Below are 19,582 nucleotides of genomic sequence, written 5' to 3'. Positions count from 1 at the left end.
TGTATAGAAAAGTCTTCTGACAGATGTTAACTGAATTTTAACAAACATTTGTGTGTGTGGTAGAAGGGAAACGGAAAACAAAGATGTAGGGCGCAGTCACTCCCTTCACCTTTATCACGGTGGGAAGCACAGAAATGGTAAGCTGAACTTAGATGCAGACTGAACTGCTGAATCACACAGTTATACCAATATTTCAAAAATGATATTGTGATATTGTGCTGGCCTAGAGCCAGAACCGGAGCAAAACTATTTTATAAAATGCAAAACTGTTTTTAGATAAGTTGAAATGGCTGCCCCATTCTCCTTACAATAACTACTGTCCTCGGCCTCTGTAAATAGAACTGCTGTTTGTTCTTCAAAACTATGTAAAGTTGCTTACCTTTTCTTATCAGTAACTGCCAGAATTGCTAGCCTTTGCTTACCGGCAATTGCCAGACTAAGCAGCCCGAGCTAGTTCCATCCTGGCTCCTGTGGCTTGTAATAAGTAACTAAGGTCTGTGATTTCCACCTTAACCAGATAATGTGTAAACAAATGTTTATCTTGACTTCTGTAAACCACTTAAGTAACAAACGGAATGACAAAAGTCCCCTTGGCCCTTGGAATGTCCGGAGACCCCCACCCTCATCTCTGCCCAGGAGGTAATTTACAGAATCCACTAGCCCTCGGAATGTCTGAAGCCTTTTCATCCCCATCCCTGCCCCTCACCCCCACTCCCAAGGTGGTTTTTCGGGTATAAAAAATCGTGGCACCCTCCTGTTGCCACCACAGGTTGGAGAGACGTGAGTCCTCTGTGGTCGCTGGCATAAATAAATGACCCTGCAATCTGGCATACTTTTGTCTTGTGATAACTTTCTACATTCGGTCAAATACAACAATATTCAATCACATTACCCTAAAATATTAATAGTTGCTTTTAGTAAGAGCAAAATTTTGTTCCATCAATAACCTGAAATTCAGCTTATCTCTTTTGAACTTCTGTAATCTCTTGTAATACACATGAGATTATTAGTGTGTATATACATATAATTTATAAGTAACTTTTATATGTATGGGATATAATAAAAATAAATATTTGGTCATTGTCCCTGGTTCCTGGCATATATAGCTCCTGAAAGCCTTGAAATCTCAATTGGTTATCTTTTGTGTGCTAATGAGATAGCTCGTGGCTGGAGGCCCCTAGTAGCTTCAGGATGGGGGCTGGTTACCAGAAACAAGGCATGATTAGAGGGAATATTCAGCCCTAACTGCAACCTCTGTTGCGGGGAGAGGGGCTGAAGATTGAGTTAATCACCCAGGGCCAATTATTTTATCAATCACACCTCCCTAAGGAAACCTCAAAAACCCTAACAATAGAGTTTGGAGAGCCCTGGATTAACACATCAAAATGTTGGGAGGGTGGTATGCCCAGAGGGCATGGATGCGTAATGCACCACCCCCATACCTTGCCCTGTGCATCTTTCATTTGGTTGTTCGAGTTATATTCTTAATAATCTGGTAATAGTAAGTAAACATTTCCTGAGTTTTATAAACTATTCTAGCAAATTATTAAACCAGGGAGTGGGATGGTGAGGTCATGGGAATCCCTGATTTGTAGCCAAGTCAGAAGTGTGCGTAACATGGGAACTGAATACTTACAACTGACGCCTGAAGTGAGGGCAGTCTGGTGGGACTGAGCCCTTAAACTTGTGGAGTCTGATGCTAACTCTGGGTACTGTCAAAATTGAATTCTAGGACACCAGTTCAGTTTTGAACTGGAGAACTGCTTGATGTGGAAAACTCCCACATTTGGTGTCAGAAGTGTTTTGAGTAAAAACAGCTCAGTGTATTATATTCATTTACACAAGATGATTAAAAATCGGTTTCACTCCAACTACGTCACCATGGGGAAGTGATGGCCTCACTAAGCCTTTGTTTCCTCAAATGAAAAATGGAAATGCTACTCTCCCTCCACCTCAAAGGATTATGGTAAGGCCTAAATGAGAAACCTGTGTAGAGTGCTCAATACAGAGTACCTCATCAAGTATAGTCCACTTCTCTGGTGACAGAGTCCAGTGTGCTATACTGCACTTTATGTTTCTGCAAGGTAACTCCTTTTCAGTCTACAATCCAAAGATAAACTGTGATAGCATGTGTCAGAATAGACGAGATACTTGGTGTGGAGAAAAGAACGCAGTTAATGGTGCATGAAGAATAGCTAAATGGTCAGCAGTGACTCCAGGGCAAGCTACCAGTGATCAAGAATCCTAGCACCAGGTACCTATCTCAGCTTTCTGCTGTTCCAGTTTAGTACCCTTTATCCAAAATGCTGAGGATCAGAAGTGTTCTGGATTTGGGAGTATTTACATACACATAATGAGATATTTTGGGGATGGGACCCAAGTCTAAACATGAAATCCATTTATGTTTCGTATTCACATTATATACAGTCTGAAGGTAATTTTATACAATTATTTTTAATGATTTTGTGCATGAAACAAAGTTTGTGTATGTTGAGCCATTTCATTATCCTTTGTAGACAGGCTTGCATGGAAGAATCTGGGTCTGTGTGGAAAGGATATATAGTAGTTGAAGGGGGCTGACAGGGTCTCTTTTCCTTTGGGGATGCTGAGTAAACTGTGTTATACACCTGCATTTTGACTGTGACATGTCACATGACATCAGGTATGGAACTTTCCACTTGTGGCATCATGTCAGCATTCAGAAGGTTTCCCATTTTGGATTTTTGGATTAGGGACACCAATCTATATTAAGCTGAAAGCATTAAACAGCTTGTTCACAAGCATCTCTTAAGATCTGGAATGCTAATGACAAGCTTCTGCCAGTATCATCTCAGTGAAAGAAAGTGTATGGAAAACACAAGAAAAGTAACTTTTAATTCTCTTATGTGAACGTTAAGATGATCACTTTCAGAGTAAAATTAAGAATGGCCAGAATAATTTTACAAAACTTTCCAAGAAACAACACAGTTTACAGAATATGTCTAAAATATAATATTCAAGTGAAGAAATATTAAGCTAGTGCTCAGAATACCAGACTATGGAGTGGGGGAGTTGCAGGGCATAAGTTGCTTTTTGAGATCTTTCTTGCCTTAACCCTGAATGCTTCATGTTCCCAAATAATCCAATTATGGAAACAAAAATTCCCTCATATTATTTCACTTTAAAATACAATAAACAGGTTACATTCTCAAGTGTTAAGTCGTTTATACAAACTTAAAGTCAAGAGCATAACTTCAGGATCTGCACTTTTTATGTCAAGCGCTTTAACTAAACAGTTTAGGGCCTCCTGGAGTTTTCCACACTCTTTCAGTTCTTTTCCACGCTTTACAAGAGTCTCATAGTCATTCACAGCCTCTGCCGCCTTATCCTGGGGAGAACCAACCAACTGTTCACCAGACAAGGGCTCAGGGGAACCAAGAGAGGTCTCCTGAGCTAGAGCACTAGACTTAGACATGATTGACCAGCTGGACTTGTTTTCTGAAGACTGTGTTTCTCCGGAAGGATCCTCTTCTGCACATTCAGAGGCTTCGCCACTGCTTTCCTCTGCCCCTTCTTCTGGATAATCTTCGGCACCCTTTGCTTCACTGCTGTCATCAAGTCTTTCCTCCATATCCTCCACATGGTCTAAAACCATATTAATAAGAGACCTCCTAGAAGACAGAGATCTTCTTGAGTTCATAGACTTATTTACACTACTGGGTATTTGAGATGAAAAGAACCTTCCCGGTGGACTGATGTCATTTTTGGGAGTTGAAGCATCAAATTTTTTCACACATGAGAATTGAAAGAGAGATGTGTTGAATGGGTTTGTGTTTGAGGTATCTTTAAAAGAATCATCTTCATCTTCATCATCTGAAACAATCCTTCCAGCTTTACTTCTGATTTTTGCTTTAACTACTACTTCTTCTGGTTCATCATCTTTCTCAGAAAACTCCCAACCGAGACATGTTTTGCTATGCACAAACCCTGCTCTGGAATTAGCTGCAGAGCCACCCAAGCTATTTCCTTTTTCAACATGCTCTGAAGACTGACTGGAAAGATTTTGTCTGTTGTCTGCTGAGTCTTCCAAGAAAAGATTGAAATCACATGCATACTGTGGTGAAGATGCTGAAGCTTCCTCTTTCAACTTGGCCTCATTTGCTTGAGCATCCTGCAGTACACTATGGGATGCTGAAAAGTCATCAACTATTTCATTAATGGATACATTCAATTCTGCATTTTGACTTTCATTTGTTATGGAAATAATGGGCCAAGGATTGCAATGATGTAAAATCTCATCATCCTTTAGTTGATCTAGATTTGGCCCAAGATCAGCTTTGGTTGATTTGCTGGGTAAATAATTAAAACTTCCCAGAGGATCCTCTTGCAGTGCCTCCTGCTTAGGCCCCTCTTGTAATGTCTCTTTTTGTAGAGCTTCATTTTTAGTTGCAAAGCGTTTTTCCATTCCCAATGAAGAGTTCGTAAAAAGTTCTTCTACACTCCCAAACCCCTTGGGTAAAGTAGCTATAGAGTCAGCACTACATCTACTTTCACATGGGTGCCTACCATCTTGCAAGGTGGTAGCATTCATCTTTATACTGGAAAGATCTTGTTTCTCACCCTCTTCGGTCAGATCATCAATAACTACATTTGCCATTTTGGAACTGATATCTTCTTCCTGAGTATGATGAGTACTTATAAGAGGTAAAGGCTGAGGCTGTGGTTTATTCAATTTAGGGCATTTCTTCTTTGTTGAAGAAGGAAATACAGGTTCTTTTAGCCAGGCCCCCTCATTTCTATTTCTTTGTTGTTCCATCAGGAACTCTTTATTTTGAGACTCAAATTCAACAAGGAATTGAGCTTTCTGAACCCTTTGTTGAATATAGTGAGATTCTTCTACCACATCAAGCTCTTCTTTAATAGATAGATCACATGTGTACATCAAATCATGGTCAGAGATTCCAGCTATCCCCAAAGACTGCAGGTAGGCAATATGTTCATCTAGTTTTGTATCAGATTTTCTCTGAGCAGCATGCAAAGACTGAAGCTGCAGCTGGGTTACAGAGTTCTGAAGATCCTCGATTGTAAAGAGTTCTCTTAATTCTTGTTTACTAAAATATCGGAAAGGGTTCTTTTTTTCACCAGTAGTTTGTCTTATTAATGAGTCCTTGAAAACCTGTCTTCTGTATATTTTTTCCTCCACAGTCCCACAAGTGATTAGCCTATAAACCACAACATTTTCTTTTTGTCCAATTCTGTAAACTCTATCCACAGCTTGAGCATCGGTTGCAGGATTCCAGCTAGGGTCAAAAATGACCACTCTAGTTGCTGCAGTTAATGTTAAACCGACACCACCTACTTGAGTGGTAAGCAGAAAAACAGAGTAATCTTTATTTTGCTGGAACAAGTTAATTCTTTTTTCTCGTTCCAAAAGATGAGTAATTGTCCCATCGATTCGCAGTGTCTTAAAGTGCCTATTCTTTAAGAGGCGTTCGATGATGTTTAGAATTTGCCTCGACTGAGAAAACACCAGAGTTTGATGTCCCTCATCTCGCAGCCTCTTAAGTAGGCTCATTAGGAATATCATTTTTCCAGATTCTTCCATCAATGTGTCATCAGTTATTTGATCAATATGGTCCATGTCTGGAGAATCTTCCCCTTCATTTTCATCTTGAGCAGAGAATGTAACAGTCCCGAGATTTAGCAAACCACAAGCCCGTGCAGACAGCAGCCTAGGATGATCACACAGCTTCTTTAAGACACCTAGCTCGGCCAAAGGTGAGCGCGTCTCCATTAGCAATTCTTTGATATGATCTAAAGACACAAATTTCCTGTATATTTCTTCTTGTAAAGGCACAAGTCGTATCCAAATAATTAAATCATTTTTCCTGGAAAGGGAAGGCATTTCACAAATGGCATCAACATCTGGATTCTTTTCATTAAGTTTGACGTCTAGGTTGCTTGTTTTCTTCTGTACTTCTTCTTTAGTCCTCCTGAGAAAATAGGGTTTTATGATTGCCATTAAGTTTTCAGATATTTTAAATCCCAAGGCTTTTTCTCCTGGGGTAGCATCCTTCTCTCTTGCTCTAGTAATAGGATTTTCATACTCCATTTTAAAAGTTTTTAATGTTCCCAGCAGGGATCCTTGACAAGCAAAATCAAATAGGGACCATAGTTCTCGTAAATTATTCTGGATTGGAGTTCCTGTGAGGAGGAGGCGATTACTTGCAGGAACAGCACGAGCACATATTGCTGACTTAGTAGATGAGGTTTTTATTTTATGTGCTTCATCAAGGATGACATAGTCCCACAGAAACTCTTGGCCCCTAAAGCTTGAAAGTTGTTGCCAGTTATTGATTAACATTTGGTATGTAGTGATAATGACACCATTCCTTTGCTGAATCCGATTGAGGTTTCTGGTTCGTTCATCCTTGCTAGGACCATGAAAAGTTTTGACTCTCATTCCTGGAGTCCACTTACCAAATTCTTTCAACCATGTGTTAATAAGATTGGTTGGCATGATCAGCAGCACATGATTCACAAGTGAAGCATCAAACATACCAGAAAGGAAAGCAATTATTTGAACAGTCTTCCCTAATCCCATATCATCAGCCAAAATACCACCTTTTCTTCCATCCCTATACAGGCTATAGAGAAAAGCTACGCCTTCTTTCTGGTGCTCAAAGAGTTGGTCGTGCAGTTCTCGATAAAGCAGCAGGCCAGAGTTGCACACATCTGTAAATTCATCATCTCCCTGTTCTGCTAACTCCTCCAAGGCTTCCTGTATTTTTTGGATTCTGCTCAGCACCTTTTCATTGGGAAAAATGTCCTTTGCCAAATTGAAAAGTTTAAATGCTTCTTCCAGATCTCCATTCTTAGCTGCTTCTTTGGCCTCTTTCACATATCTATAAAATAAATAATAAAATAAAATAAAAAAGAAAAGAAAGGAAACATTGAACATTCAGTCTAAGAACGCTTTAGAGTTCATTTTGGAATCCAAACTGCAGCTGGACTTTTAATATCCTCAATTCAGGATGGGAAAGATTAGCACAGAAGATGCCAGTCAAAGCTGGCGTCACTTGAGACACAAATATCCACCAGATGCTGCCAGCAACACCTTCAGACACTAGTTGTGGAAAATTAATGTGCAAAGGTTAGGTTATTGGTTCCACAGTACTTTGTTAAAATTGGCACCCATAAGAAGTATGAAGAGATTTTTTTGTAAAACAAACAATCCTCTATGTGTAGGGACATGGAAATATGGGAACTTCTCTGGCCTTATTTTACTAGACCACTGTGATGCATTTGACACTACTGATCACTACTTTCCCCTCTTAAAATTCCCTCTTTTCACCAGATTCCTACAGATTTCTTCTGGTTTTCCTCCTCTTCACTGACCATTTCTTCTGTGTTCTTTCTACCAGAGGACTCAGTCCTAGGACCTCTTCTCACTCTTTTTAGTCTCTCCTCAAGTTTTCCCAGAGCTTCCACTCCCACCTATGTGCTCATGACTCCCAAATCACTCTCTCCAACCCAGAGCTGTCCGTCAAGCTCTACTATAGACCCATTCAACTGCCTTCTGGACATCTCCCCTTGAAGTCAAATTCAATTCATCCCAAACTAAACTCATTAATTCCCCTCTAAAAACATGCTTTTCCATTTGTGTGGTAGTAAATAACACTACCATCTGCTTAGCCACCCAAACTTCAAATCTGAAGAGAATCCTTGATCCCAACCTAAATATAAGTCATCTTTGTCCTTTCCTTTTTTTTATGCCCTGCCCTCAGGCCAGGCAGTCCCAAGTCGTACTAACTTTACTTCCCAAGTTATAACAACCTTCTTTCCATCTCTACTACCACTACTGTGGCCCAAGTCACCATCATCTCTGGCCTAGATAACTGCAGTTTCCTACTCACTGGTCTCCCTACATAAACTCTTGCCTTCTCCAATACACTCTCTATATAGCAGCCAGCAATACTGTCTTAAAGCGTAAAAGAAATCATGTCACTCCTCTGCTTAAAATTCTTCAGTGGTGTATGGTCAATTAATTTCAGTAAGGATGCTAAAACAATTCACTAGAGAAAGAAGTCTTTTCAACTGAATATCCATGTGCAAAAGAATGAAATTGGACCCCTACTCATACCATATACAAAAATTAACTCAAAATGGATCAAAGACCTAAATCTAAGGGCTAAAACTACAAAACTTAGGAAAAAATATAGGTGTGAAAATCTTCATTACTTGGATTTGGCAATATCTTAAATATGATGCCAAACACACAAGAAACCAGACGGGGGAAAAAAGATATACAGGGCTGGGTGTGGTGGCTCACGCCTATAATCCCAGCACTTTGGGAGGCCAAGGCAGGAGGATCGCTTGAGGTCAGGTGTTTAAGACTAGCCTGAACAACATAGTGAGACTCTGTCTCTTAAAAAAAAATGGAAAAAAAGATATACAGATGGGCAATAAACACATGAGAAGATGCTCAACATCATTAGTTTTCAGGGAAATGCAAACCAAAACCACCGTGAGATACCACTTCCCATTAGGATGGCTATAACAAACAAGTGGGAAAATACCAAGTGTTGGCAAGGTGTGAAAAACTCCCGCTACTGGTGGGAATATTAATGGTTCAGAGCTGCTTTGGAAAGTGGTCTTTATCTATGTTCTACAGCTTGAAGGAGAAAATAACATTTTAAAATTATTAGACTATTTCCAAGTTCCTGAACTGGTAATTACCCAGTATCCTGAAACTCCTATGAAACCTGCCTGGGGTTCTGTGTAACTCTAGCCAGTCCTCTCCCCCAGACACTAAAGTGCTGCCCCGGTCCCTAGCTCTGGGCCAGAGTCCCCACTAATCACACACACCATCCTTATAAATGGCAATTGTCTTATAAATGGCAACTGTCTGCCTAGACTTGTTAGCACCAGCCTAAAATTCTTATTGGAGTGCTCTACCCACCCTCTGGAACCCCCATTTGTCAACCTCTGCCTGAACCACAACCAGAGTTTACAGTATTCCTTGGACATCACTGCTTTTTGGCTGGGTTAAACCGCTGCTGTGAGCCAAGCTGCCTTCCCCAGTCCCTGGTTCACCCTAGTTAGCAGGTCTTATCTAACAACTGCATCTCAGCTCTTCTTCTCCCCTCAGTCTATTCCACCAATTAAGTTGGACCTAGGATGGTATTCTTTCCCTACAATGGAATCACGGGGAAAAAATAAATGCTTTTTATAGCACTGCTCTGGATATCTGATTATTTGCAAGACAAGAATGCTTTTTACAATGCAGTTTGATTTAGCCACTTAGCTTCTAATCACTTTCATTTTTCAGGGCTCAGAGGAGAAAAAATGTCCTTTTTATTGCTAATGTAATGATTTATCCATCTATAGCACACAAGATCCTTAATGATCTGGAGAACTTATCTAACATTTCATGGGCTCAAATATTTTTTCAGAATTGCTCCCCTATTTTCCTTGAAGATAGCTGGGGAGAAGCCAGGCCTGCTTGGGAGCCAAGAGGACAGGGAAGAATAACCAGTTCAGGACAAAGAACCACACCCCTCAAGCAAGAGAACAAGGAGAATAGTGCTAGAGTATTGGGGGAAATGTCAGTTTTTAATTCCATAGGAAGGGACAATAAAGCAACAATTTTATGTTTAAATGATTACATCTGAAATTATATGACTAGAGTATAGTTCTCTTTAAGGATTGTTTAAAAGGACATCTAATCGCCTCCCACCAGGTCTCTCCGAAGCACGTGAGGATTACAATTTGGATTACAATTCAAGATGAAATTTTGGGTGGGGTCACAACCAAACCATATCACTGGTGGATGCCTGTGGTCAGTCCCAGCTATTCGGGAGGCTGAGATAAGAGGTTCGCTTCAGAGTGGGAGGTTGAGGCTGCAGTGAGCCATGATTGCATCACTGCACTCCAGCCAGGTGACAGAGCAAGACCCATTTCAAAAACAAAACAAAAGAAATATTATATACAAACAACTCCTGGCGAAAGGGGATACAACAATTAAACTTGGGCTATAAAGTCCTATTACCTGCAAAGCTATCCGTTTATTGGCAGAACTGCCCAGTTGCTAACTCCCTAGGTCTTCTCCATAAGAAGCCCTACCCAAGTGGCCATTTAAAATCATCTCTGTGGCTGGCCACAGTGGCTCATGCCTGTAAGCCCAGCACTTTGAGGCGAAGGTGGGCGGATCACCTGAGGTCAGGAGTTTGGGACTAGCCTGGACAACATGGTAAAACCCTGTCTCTACTAAAAATACAAAAAATTAGCTGGGCATGGTGGCAGGCGCCTGATCCCAGCTACTTGGGAGGCTGAGGCACGAAAATCACTCACAAGGCAGAGCTTGGAGTGAGCTAAGACCATACCACCGCACTCCAACCTGTGCAACAGAGAAAGACTCCATTTCAAAAATAAATAAATAAATAAATAAAAAATAAAATCATCTCTGCCCCAAAGCTGTTTCCCCAGATGCAAACATCTTCCTTGATCATAGCCAATTAACCTCTCATCATCTAATCCATCTTACTTTGGAACTGGCTGATACCTTCAGAAATCTTTCTTTTTCACAGAGGGGCCACCAGTTCAGATGCTCAAAAGTTTTTCTATCTGGAGAAACCAATAGGCCATATTATTATACCTACGCCCCAAACAGCTAGGCTCAGCTAAACACATAGTGTTTGCAAATGAGCAGCTGAAAAGGCACATAAGCTTATGTTGCAGAAGACACATACTTGATTTTCCTTGCTGTGGAGGGCCCTCTGGAACATTCCCTACAGTTATTTTAGAATGTGAAGACACAGCCAGGTGTGGTGGCTCAAGCCACTAATCCTAGTACTTTGAGAAGCTGAGGCGGGCAGATTGCTTGAGCCCAGGAGTTTGAGACCAGCCTGGGCAACATAGTGAAACCCCTGTCTCTACAAAAAAAAAAAACAGAAAAAAAGCAGCCAGATGTGGTGGCATGCGCCCAAAGACTCAGCTACTGGGGAGGCTGTGGTGGCATGAACCTATAGACCCAGCTACTGTGGGAGGATGGCTTGAGCCTGGAAGGCAGGGGTTGCAGTGAGCTATGATTGTGTTCCCACTGCACTCCAGCAGCCTGGGTTACAAAGCCAAACCCTGTCAAAAAAAAAAAAAAAAAAAAGAATGTGAAGAGACAGAAAACTGAATGCAAAGACCCTGGACTCAAAAAACTTCGTTTTCTTCACATGCAAAGCAACCAGAAATGCTCTTTGTTTTTAATCTGGCCACCAGCCACTAGCCCCATATAGGGGTGGAGAAGTCTAGACCTGCTAATCTCAGTGTATGGGAGTGGGGTTATCGTTGTCCTCTCAACAAGAACCCAGTTTCCCTATACTGATCCAGCTCCTGGAGTATCAGCTCCCTGACATGTCTCTATGTCCAGTCTCCTTGTCAAGGTGCATGTGTATACTTTAGACACAACAGAGTCTTTTGATTCTCCATCAAAATCAATAAAACATAAAACATTTGGATGACATAAAAACTGCAGGTGACCTGAATATCAGTATTGAAAACAGGTCCATTTAAAGCCCAACTCATGGCAGAGTAGGCTACGAGGATTCCTTCCTTTTGGCTTCACCTTCAGGGATGGTCATTTTAATCAAAGTGAGGTCATTTTAAAATCACATATACGGGAGGCTGAGGCAGGAAAATCGCTTGAACACGGGAGGTGGAGATTGCAGTGAGCCGAGACTGCACCACTGCACTTTAGCCTGGTAACAACAGATCGAGACTCTGTCTCAAAAAAAAAAAATTACATATAAACACAAACTTAATATTATTAAATAGTAGTGATTTCTGAGATAAGTTAGGGGAGAATATGGTTCACATTTCAGTCAAGCAATATTTAATAATTAGCTTTTCCCTGCTTAGCACCATAAGACAGGCATTTAAGAGTCAAGAAAACAAACACTTGATTTACTCATAATAGCCAAAAACTGAAAACAACCCCAGCACTTTGGGAGATCGAGGTGGTCGGATCACCTGAAATCAGGAGTTCAATACCAGCTTGGTCAACGTGGCGAAACCTATCTCTACTAAAAATACAAAAATTAGCCGGGCATGGTGGCAGGCACCTGTAATGAGGCAGAGGCAGGAGAATCGCTTGAACCTAGGAGGCAGAAGTTGCTCTGAGATCACACCAATGCTCTCCAGCCTGGGTGACAGAGCGAGACTCTGTCTCAAATAATAATAATAATAATAATAATAATTTAGGACAGGCGCAGTGGCTCACGCCTGTAATCCTAGCACTTTGGGAGGCCAAGGCCAGTGGATCACTTGAGGTCAGAAGTTCGAGATCAGCCTGGCCATCATGGTGGAACCCCATCTCTACTTAAAATACAGAAATTAGCCGGACGTGGTGATGGGTGCCTGTAATCCTAACTACTCGGGGGTTTGAGGCAGGAGAACTACTTGAACCTGGGAGGCAGAGTTTTCAGTGAGCCAAGATGGCACCACTGCACTCCAGCCTGGATGAAAGAGTGAGACTATGACTCAAAGAAACAAACAAACAAACAAAATAAAACAAAAACAAAAAAGAAACAATCTGTGGTATATTCATACAATGGACTCAATAATAGAAAACAAAAAACTACTACATGTATGAATTTATACAAGTATGAATCTCAAAAACATGCTGAGGAAAAGCCAGGCATAAAAGAGTAGAAACAGTGTAAATTCACTTATATCAAATTCTAAAATAGGCAAAACTAACATATGGTAGAAAACATCAAGGCAGTGGTTGCCTGTGGAGGTGTAAATTGCCTGGGAAAGGGCGTGAGGGAAACTTCTGGGGTGATAATAGTATTCTATACCCTGATAGGGGTTTGGGTTACACAGGTGTATGCATTTGTCAAAATTCACCAAATGTATACTTAAGATGTGTGCGTTTCTATGAAAATTTTACTTTAAAAGAAAAAACTAAACAAATATTGAAATCCACTTAATAGTTTATATGCTGAAGTGTTTAGGGGAAAGTATCCTGATGTCTGCAATTTACTTTGAAACGTATCCTTCAAAAAAAAAGGATGGATTGATAGAATATGTATGTGGTAAGAATAGGTGTGTGATAAAGCAAGTATAGTAAAATGTTAATAATGGAATCTAGGTGGTGGGTCAAAAAGGGAGACTAAAAAGACAGCTTTGCCAATAGACTGCTGCTTCTCAATTTGAAGGCATACAAAACCAAGATTCATAACACGCTGCAATTTGGCTTTTTAACTAGCACTCTAATGTAACTGTTCTCACCAAGAACACCAATCTCCATATTGCCGAACTCCATGAACAGTTTTTAGTCTTTATCTTTCTTGACCTTTCTGCTGTGCTTAAAACCACTGATCACTACATCCCTCCTCAAGTTTTCCCTCCCCCTTGGGTTCAGTGGCATACACTCCTCTCTCCTATTTTTCTTCTGCCTCTCTAACAATTCAAGATGCTCAGTCTGCAAATTGAATTCCTCTCCCTCCACATATCCCATACAAAATGTGGCATTTCTGGGGATCTTCTTGTTGTCAGTGTCCTTCTGATTTCCCAGAAGAGTTTATCCATGGCAGTGCCCTGTACTAGGTTAAATAGAGTCCTCCAAAATTGCATGTCCACCTGGAACCCATGAATGTGACTGGGACTTTGCAGATGTTACCAATTTAAGATGAGGTCATACTGGATTAAGGTAGGCCCTAACCCCATATGATTAGCGTACTTGTAAGAGGTAAGCTGAGACACTGAGACATAGAGAGGAGAATGCCATATGAAGATGGAGGCAGAGAATGGAGTGATGCATCTACAAGCCAAAAAGCTTCTAGGATTGCCAGTACCACCATAAACTAGGAGAGGCTTGGAACAGATTCTTTCTCAGTCTCCAAAAAGAAAGCAATCCTGTTGACACCTTGATTTCAGACTTCTAGTTTCCATAACTGTGACAGAATATCTAGGTTTTTAAAAAATTGTGGTAAAATACATATAACATAAAATTGGCTATTTTAACCATTTTAAGCATACAATGGCATTGATTACATTCACAATGTGCAATCATCACCACTATCTTTCTCATGATACCAAACAGGAACTCTGTACCCATTAAGCTATAACTCCCCATTTCCCCCACATCCTCAGTGATGTCTAATCTTTTTATCTCTATGTATGTGCCTATTCTAGATATTTTATGTAGGTGGAATCATATAATATTTCTCCTCTTGTATTTGGCAGTGGTTAACCAGATAACCTTGGGCTGAAAGATTAAGGAGCTGGAGGTACTAAAAGTCTATATCCATTGTAAAAGAAATTTATTGTCCCTGGAGAATTTTTCATTTTTAGTTAGACTTTATTCCAAAGGGTCAGTTAGGATGTTAGCCACCAAATGCTCCCCAAAATAATAAAACTTCCTTCTGCTGAAGAACATTGGCTAGTAGGATCCCCTCTAGATGCCAAAGCACGTCTGCTATGCCAGAAAGAAGGATAATTTTGGTTTTGGCATAATTACTGTTATGCTGTTTTTTTCTGGAGTTAGCCAACAGGTTCAGTTCCTCTCTGAGGGCATGTTGTTAGCATGTAGGAGGATGCTTTCTTCCTGCTTATTCTGGCAGAAGTGTATTTGCCCAGTTCAACCAAAGGCTGCACTAAAATGTTCAGGTCTAATTACAAGGGAGGAGTTCGACAACTCTGCCTGCTTTTACTCACTTTGAAATCGGTCTTGCTCTTCCTGCCTGCTTGTATTCTCTTTATAACAGAGTATGAAGGACCTAAGAGAGCAAGAAGAACTTTGGCTCTTTTAAGCCATATAGTTTGGTCCAAATAGTTCTTGTCTGAGGAATCCAAAGCAAATAACCAGATAATACTACAGAAAGCCTTACACTGTTTTCAGAGATTGCTCTTATAGGTGAAATAGAGTACCAAGCTAAACAGTGTTAAGCCCGAAACCAAAACTTGCGTAGGCTCCTAACCTAAGAGACCCAGGCTACCATTAAACTGAATATTCATGTTTTATACATTTTTCTATATGTATCTTATATTTCACAATAAAACTTTTAAAGAATGTTAATTGCCCACCCTAGTGGCCAGGGGATAAGATCATTACCAGAAGGTGGACATGAAAGCTTATTGAGCAGACAAAAAAATTTAAAAACACAAAAAGAACAAAATACAACAGCAACCATAATTCCCTACACCTAAGCAAGTACCTGAAATATGGGCACTCCATGCTGTTCCAGGAAAGAACAGTGTAGAACTCTTGATTCTATTCCACTGATCTGTATCTATACTTATGCAAATACCACACTGTCTTCACTACTGTAGCTTTGTTGTAAGTGTTGAATTTAGGAACTGTGAGTCCTCTAACTTTGTTCCTTTAAAAAAATTTTTAAATAATAGAGATGGGGTATCGCCATGTTGCCCAGGCTGGTCTCAAACTCCTGGCCTCAAGTGATCCTTCTGTCTCAGCCAACTGAGTAGCTGGAATTACAGATGTGAGGCACCACACCCAGCTAACTTTGCTCTTTTTCAGGACTGTTTTGGCTATTCTGGGTCCCCTGCATGTCTATACAGCTTTTATAATAGCTTGTCAATTTCTTTCTTTTTTCTTTTGAGACAGAGTCTTGTTCTGTCACCCAGGCTGGAGTGCAGTGGCATGGTCTCCGCTCACTGCAACCTCTGCCTCCCAGGTTCAGATGATTCTAATGCCTCAGCCTCCCGGTTAGCTAGGATTATAGGCGTGCACCACCACACCTGGCTAATTTCTGAATTTTTACTAGAGATGGCGTTGCATCATGTTGGCCAGGCTTGTAGCTTGTCAATTTCTGCAACAAAGCCAGCTGGAATTTTGTTAGATATGGCATTAGAATCTGTAGAACACTTTGGGAAGTATTGCCATTTTAAAGATTTTACATCCTTCAATCCATAAACACAGGATATCTTTCCTTTTATTTATACCTTCTTAAATATCCTTCAACAATATTTTGCAGTTTTCAGTATCCAAGTATTGCAATTCCTCGTATAAATTTACTCCTAAGCATTTATTTTTGTTGCTATTGTAAATGGAATTGTTTTGGCTGGGCATGGTGGCTCACAAGGTCAAGAGATCAAGACCATCATGGCCAACATGGTGAAACCCTGTCTCTACTAAAAATACAAAATTAGCTGGGCGTGATGGCAGGTACCTGTAATCCCAGCTACTTGGGAAGCTGAGGCAGGAGAATCACTGGAACCCAGGAGGCGGAGGTTGCAGTGAGCAGAGATCACACCACTGCACTCCAGCCTAGGCAACAGAGCAAGACCTTATCACAAAAATAAATAAATAAGGCCGGGTGCAGTGGCTAACACCTGTAATCCCAGTACTTTGTAAGGCCAAGGCAGGCGGATCACCTGAGGTCAGAAGTTCAATATCAGCCTGGCCAACATGGTAAAACCCCTATCTCTACTAAAAATACAAAAATTAGCCAGGTGTGGTAGCCTGTACCTGAAATCCTAGCTACTCAGCAGACAGAGGCAGGAGAATTGCTTGAACCTGGGAGACAGGTTGCAGTGAGCCAAGGCTGCGCCACTGCACTCCAGCCTGGGCAACAGAGACTCTTGTCACAAAAAAAAAAAAAAAATAAAAAAAAAAAGGAATTGTTTTAATTTCATTCACTGCTGTGTACAGAAATACAATTAAATTTTGAATACTGATCTAGTATCCTGCAACTTTCTGAATTTATCTATTGGCTCTATAGTTTTTTGTAGATTCATTAGGGTTTTCTATATTAAAGGTCATGTCACCAAGATACTACAAAAAGAAAAGAAAAGAAAAAAAACTTACAGACCAACATCCCTTATGAACATTAATGTAAAAATCCTCAACAAAATATTAATAAACCCGATTCAGCAGCATATTAAAAGGATTATATACCATGATCAAGTGGGATTTATTCCTGGAATGAAAGCATGGTTCAACATACAAAAGTTGAACAATGTAATATATCACATTAACTAATGAAGGAAAAAAACATCTAATGCTTTGGTATCCAGAGATCATACCAGCCAACATTCTTCAGCAGGAAAGAAGTTTCATTATCTCAAATGATGCAGAAAAAAGCATTTGACAAAATTTAACACACCTTCATGATAAAAACACTGAAAAAGAAACTACCCCAACCTAATGAAAGTCACATATGAAAAACACAATGAACATCATACTCAATGGTGAAAGACTGAAAGCTTTTCCTCTAAGATCAGGAACAAGAAAGGATCCCTGCTTTCACCGATTCTACTCAATATAGTACTGGAAGGTCTAACCAGAGGAATTTTAGTCAAGAAAAAGAAATACAAGGGCCAGGCACAGTGATTCATCCCTGTAATCCCACTACTTTGGGAGGCCAAGGCAGGAGAATCACTTTAGGCCAGGAGTTCGAGACCAACCTGGACAACAAAGCAAGACCCCCATTTCTACAAAAAAAATTTAAAAATTAGCCAGGCAAGATAGCACATGCCTGTAGTCATAACTATTCAGGAGGCTAAGGCAGGAAGATCACTTGAGCCCGAGTTCAAGGCTGCAGTGAGCCATGATTCCAACACTGCACTCCAGCCTAGGCAACAGAGTAATACCCTGTCTTAAAAAAAAAAAAAGAAATAAAAGTCCTCCGAATTAGGAAGAAGTAGTAAAATTATCTCTGTTCACAGGTGATATGATCTTAGATGTAGAAAACCCTAAAGATTTTTCAAAACAAAACTGTTAGAACTAATAAATTCAGCAAAGTAACAGGATACAAAGTCAACAACCAAATATCAGATGCAATTCTATATACTAACAATGAACAATCTGAAAAGGAAATTACAAAAACAATTCCATTTATAATAGCATCAAAAAGAATAAAATACTTAGGAATTAACTTAACCAAGGAGTAAAATACTTGTACAATGAAAATTTAAAAACAGTGCTAAAATAAATTAAGACATAAGTAAACAGAAACACATTACATGCTCATGGATTAGAATACAATATTTTTAAAATACCATACTATCCACTGCAATCTACGGAATCAACGCAATCCCTATCAAAATCCCAATGATGTGTTTTGCAGAAACAGAAAACCCCTTCCTAAAATTCATGGCCAGGTGCAGCGGCTCAACTGAGGTCAGGAATTCAAGATCAGCCTGGCCAACATGGTGAAACCCCATCTCTCCTAAAAATACAAAAATTAGCCAGGCATGGTGGTGAGTGCCTGTAATCCCAGCTACTCGGGGCTGAGGCAGGAGAACCTGAGAGGCAGAGGTTGCAGTGAGCCAAGATTGCATCACTACACTCCAGCCTGGGCAGCAATAGTGGGAAGCTCTTCTAAAAAAAAAAAAAACAAGGCCGGGCGCGGTGGCTCAAGCCTGTAATCCCAGCGCTTTGGGAGGCCGAGGCGGGTGGATCACGAGGTCAAGAGATCGAGACCATCCTGGTCAACACGGTGAAACCCCGTCTCTACTAAAAATACAAAACATTAGCTGGGCATGGTGGCGCGTGCCTGTAATCCCAGCTACTCAGGAGGCTGAGGCAGGAGAATTGCCTGAACCCAGGAGGCGGAGGTTGCGGTGAGCCGAGATCGCGCCATTGCACTCCAGCCTGGGTAACAAGAGCGAAACTCCGTCTCAAAAAAAAAAAACAAAACAAACAAACAAAAAAAAACAACCTTCCTAAAATTCATATGAAATCTCAAGGGACCCTGAATAGCTGTGAAAACAATGTTGAGAAAGACCAAACCTAGAAAACTTACGTCCTGATTTCAAAACTAACTACAATACTACAATAATTAAAACAGTATGGTACTGGCATAAAGATATATGGACTAGAACAAACAGCCCAGAAATAAAACCTTGCAAATATAGTTGAATGATTTTTCACAAAGGTGCCAAGACCATTCAATGGGGAAAGGACAGTCTTTTTCAATAAGTGGCATTGGGGAAACTGGATATTCACATGCAAAAGAATGAAGTTGGACCCTTACCTTACATCATACACAAAAATTAACTCAAAATGGATCAAAGACCGAAAACTATAAAATTCTTAGAAGAAAACAGGGCAAAAGCTTCACAACATTTGGCTGGGTGGGTGGCTCATGCCTGTAATTGTGGCACTCTGAGAGGCTGGGGCAGGAGGATCACCTGACGCCAGAAGTTCAAGACCAGGTTGGGCAAGGTAGCTCATGCCTGTAATTCCAGCACTTTGAGAGGCCAAGGCGGGTGGATCACTTGAGGTTAGGAGTTTGAGACCAACCTGGCCAACATGGTGAAACTCCATCTCTACTAAAAATACAAAAATTATCCAGGCGTGGTGGTGTGTGCCTACAATCCCAGCTACTTGGGACGCTGAGGGAGGTTTGCTTGAACCCAGGAGGCAGAGATTGTAATGAGCTATTGCGCCGCTGTACTGTAGCCTGGAAGACAGCAGAGTGAGACTCTTTCTCAAAAAAAAAAAGGTTCAAGACTAGCTTTGGCAACATAGTGAGACCCAGTCTCAAAAAAAAAAGAGGGAGGGAGGGAAGGAAGGAAAGAAGGAAGGAAGGAAAGAAGGAAGGAAGGAAGGAAGGAAGGAAGGAAGGAAGGAAGGAAGGAA

The 19,582-nt window shown here is 40.6% G+C and overlaps 1 protein-coding gene across 1 annotated transcript in view; it reads right to left on the bottom strand.

Annotated features, from left to right (window-relative positions):
- Window positions 1-2,325: 2,325 nt before the first annotated feature.
- ERCC6L (ERCC excision repair 6 like, spindle assembly checkpoint helicase) overlaps window positions 2,326-19,582 on the bottom strand; it is a 42,437-nt gene continuing 25,180 nt past the window's right edge. The window contains exon 2 of the mRNA XM_032270148.1: window positions 2,326-6,884. Within this exon, the coding sequence (XP_032126039.1) occupies window positions 3,188-6,884 (3,697 nt within the window). The 3' untranslated portion in view covers window positions 2,326-3,187. The remainder of the gene's footprint in view (window positions 6,885-19,582) is intronic.

This window comes from Sapajus apella, unplaced genomic scaffold (assembly GCF_009761245.1).
Source record: "Sapajus apella isolate SASKATOON/1434 unplaced genomic scaffold, GSC_monkey_1.0 scaffold204, whole genome shotgun sequence".
Classification (NCBI taxonomy): domain Eukaryota; kingdom Metazoa; phylum Chordata; class Mammalia; order Primates; family Cebidae; genus Sapajus; species Sapajus apella.
This window is presented reverse-complemented; position numbering and strand designations above follow the sequence as displayed.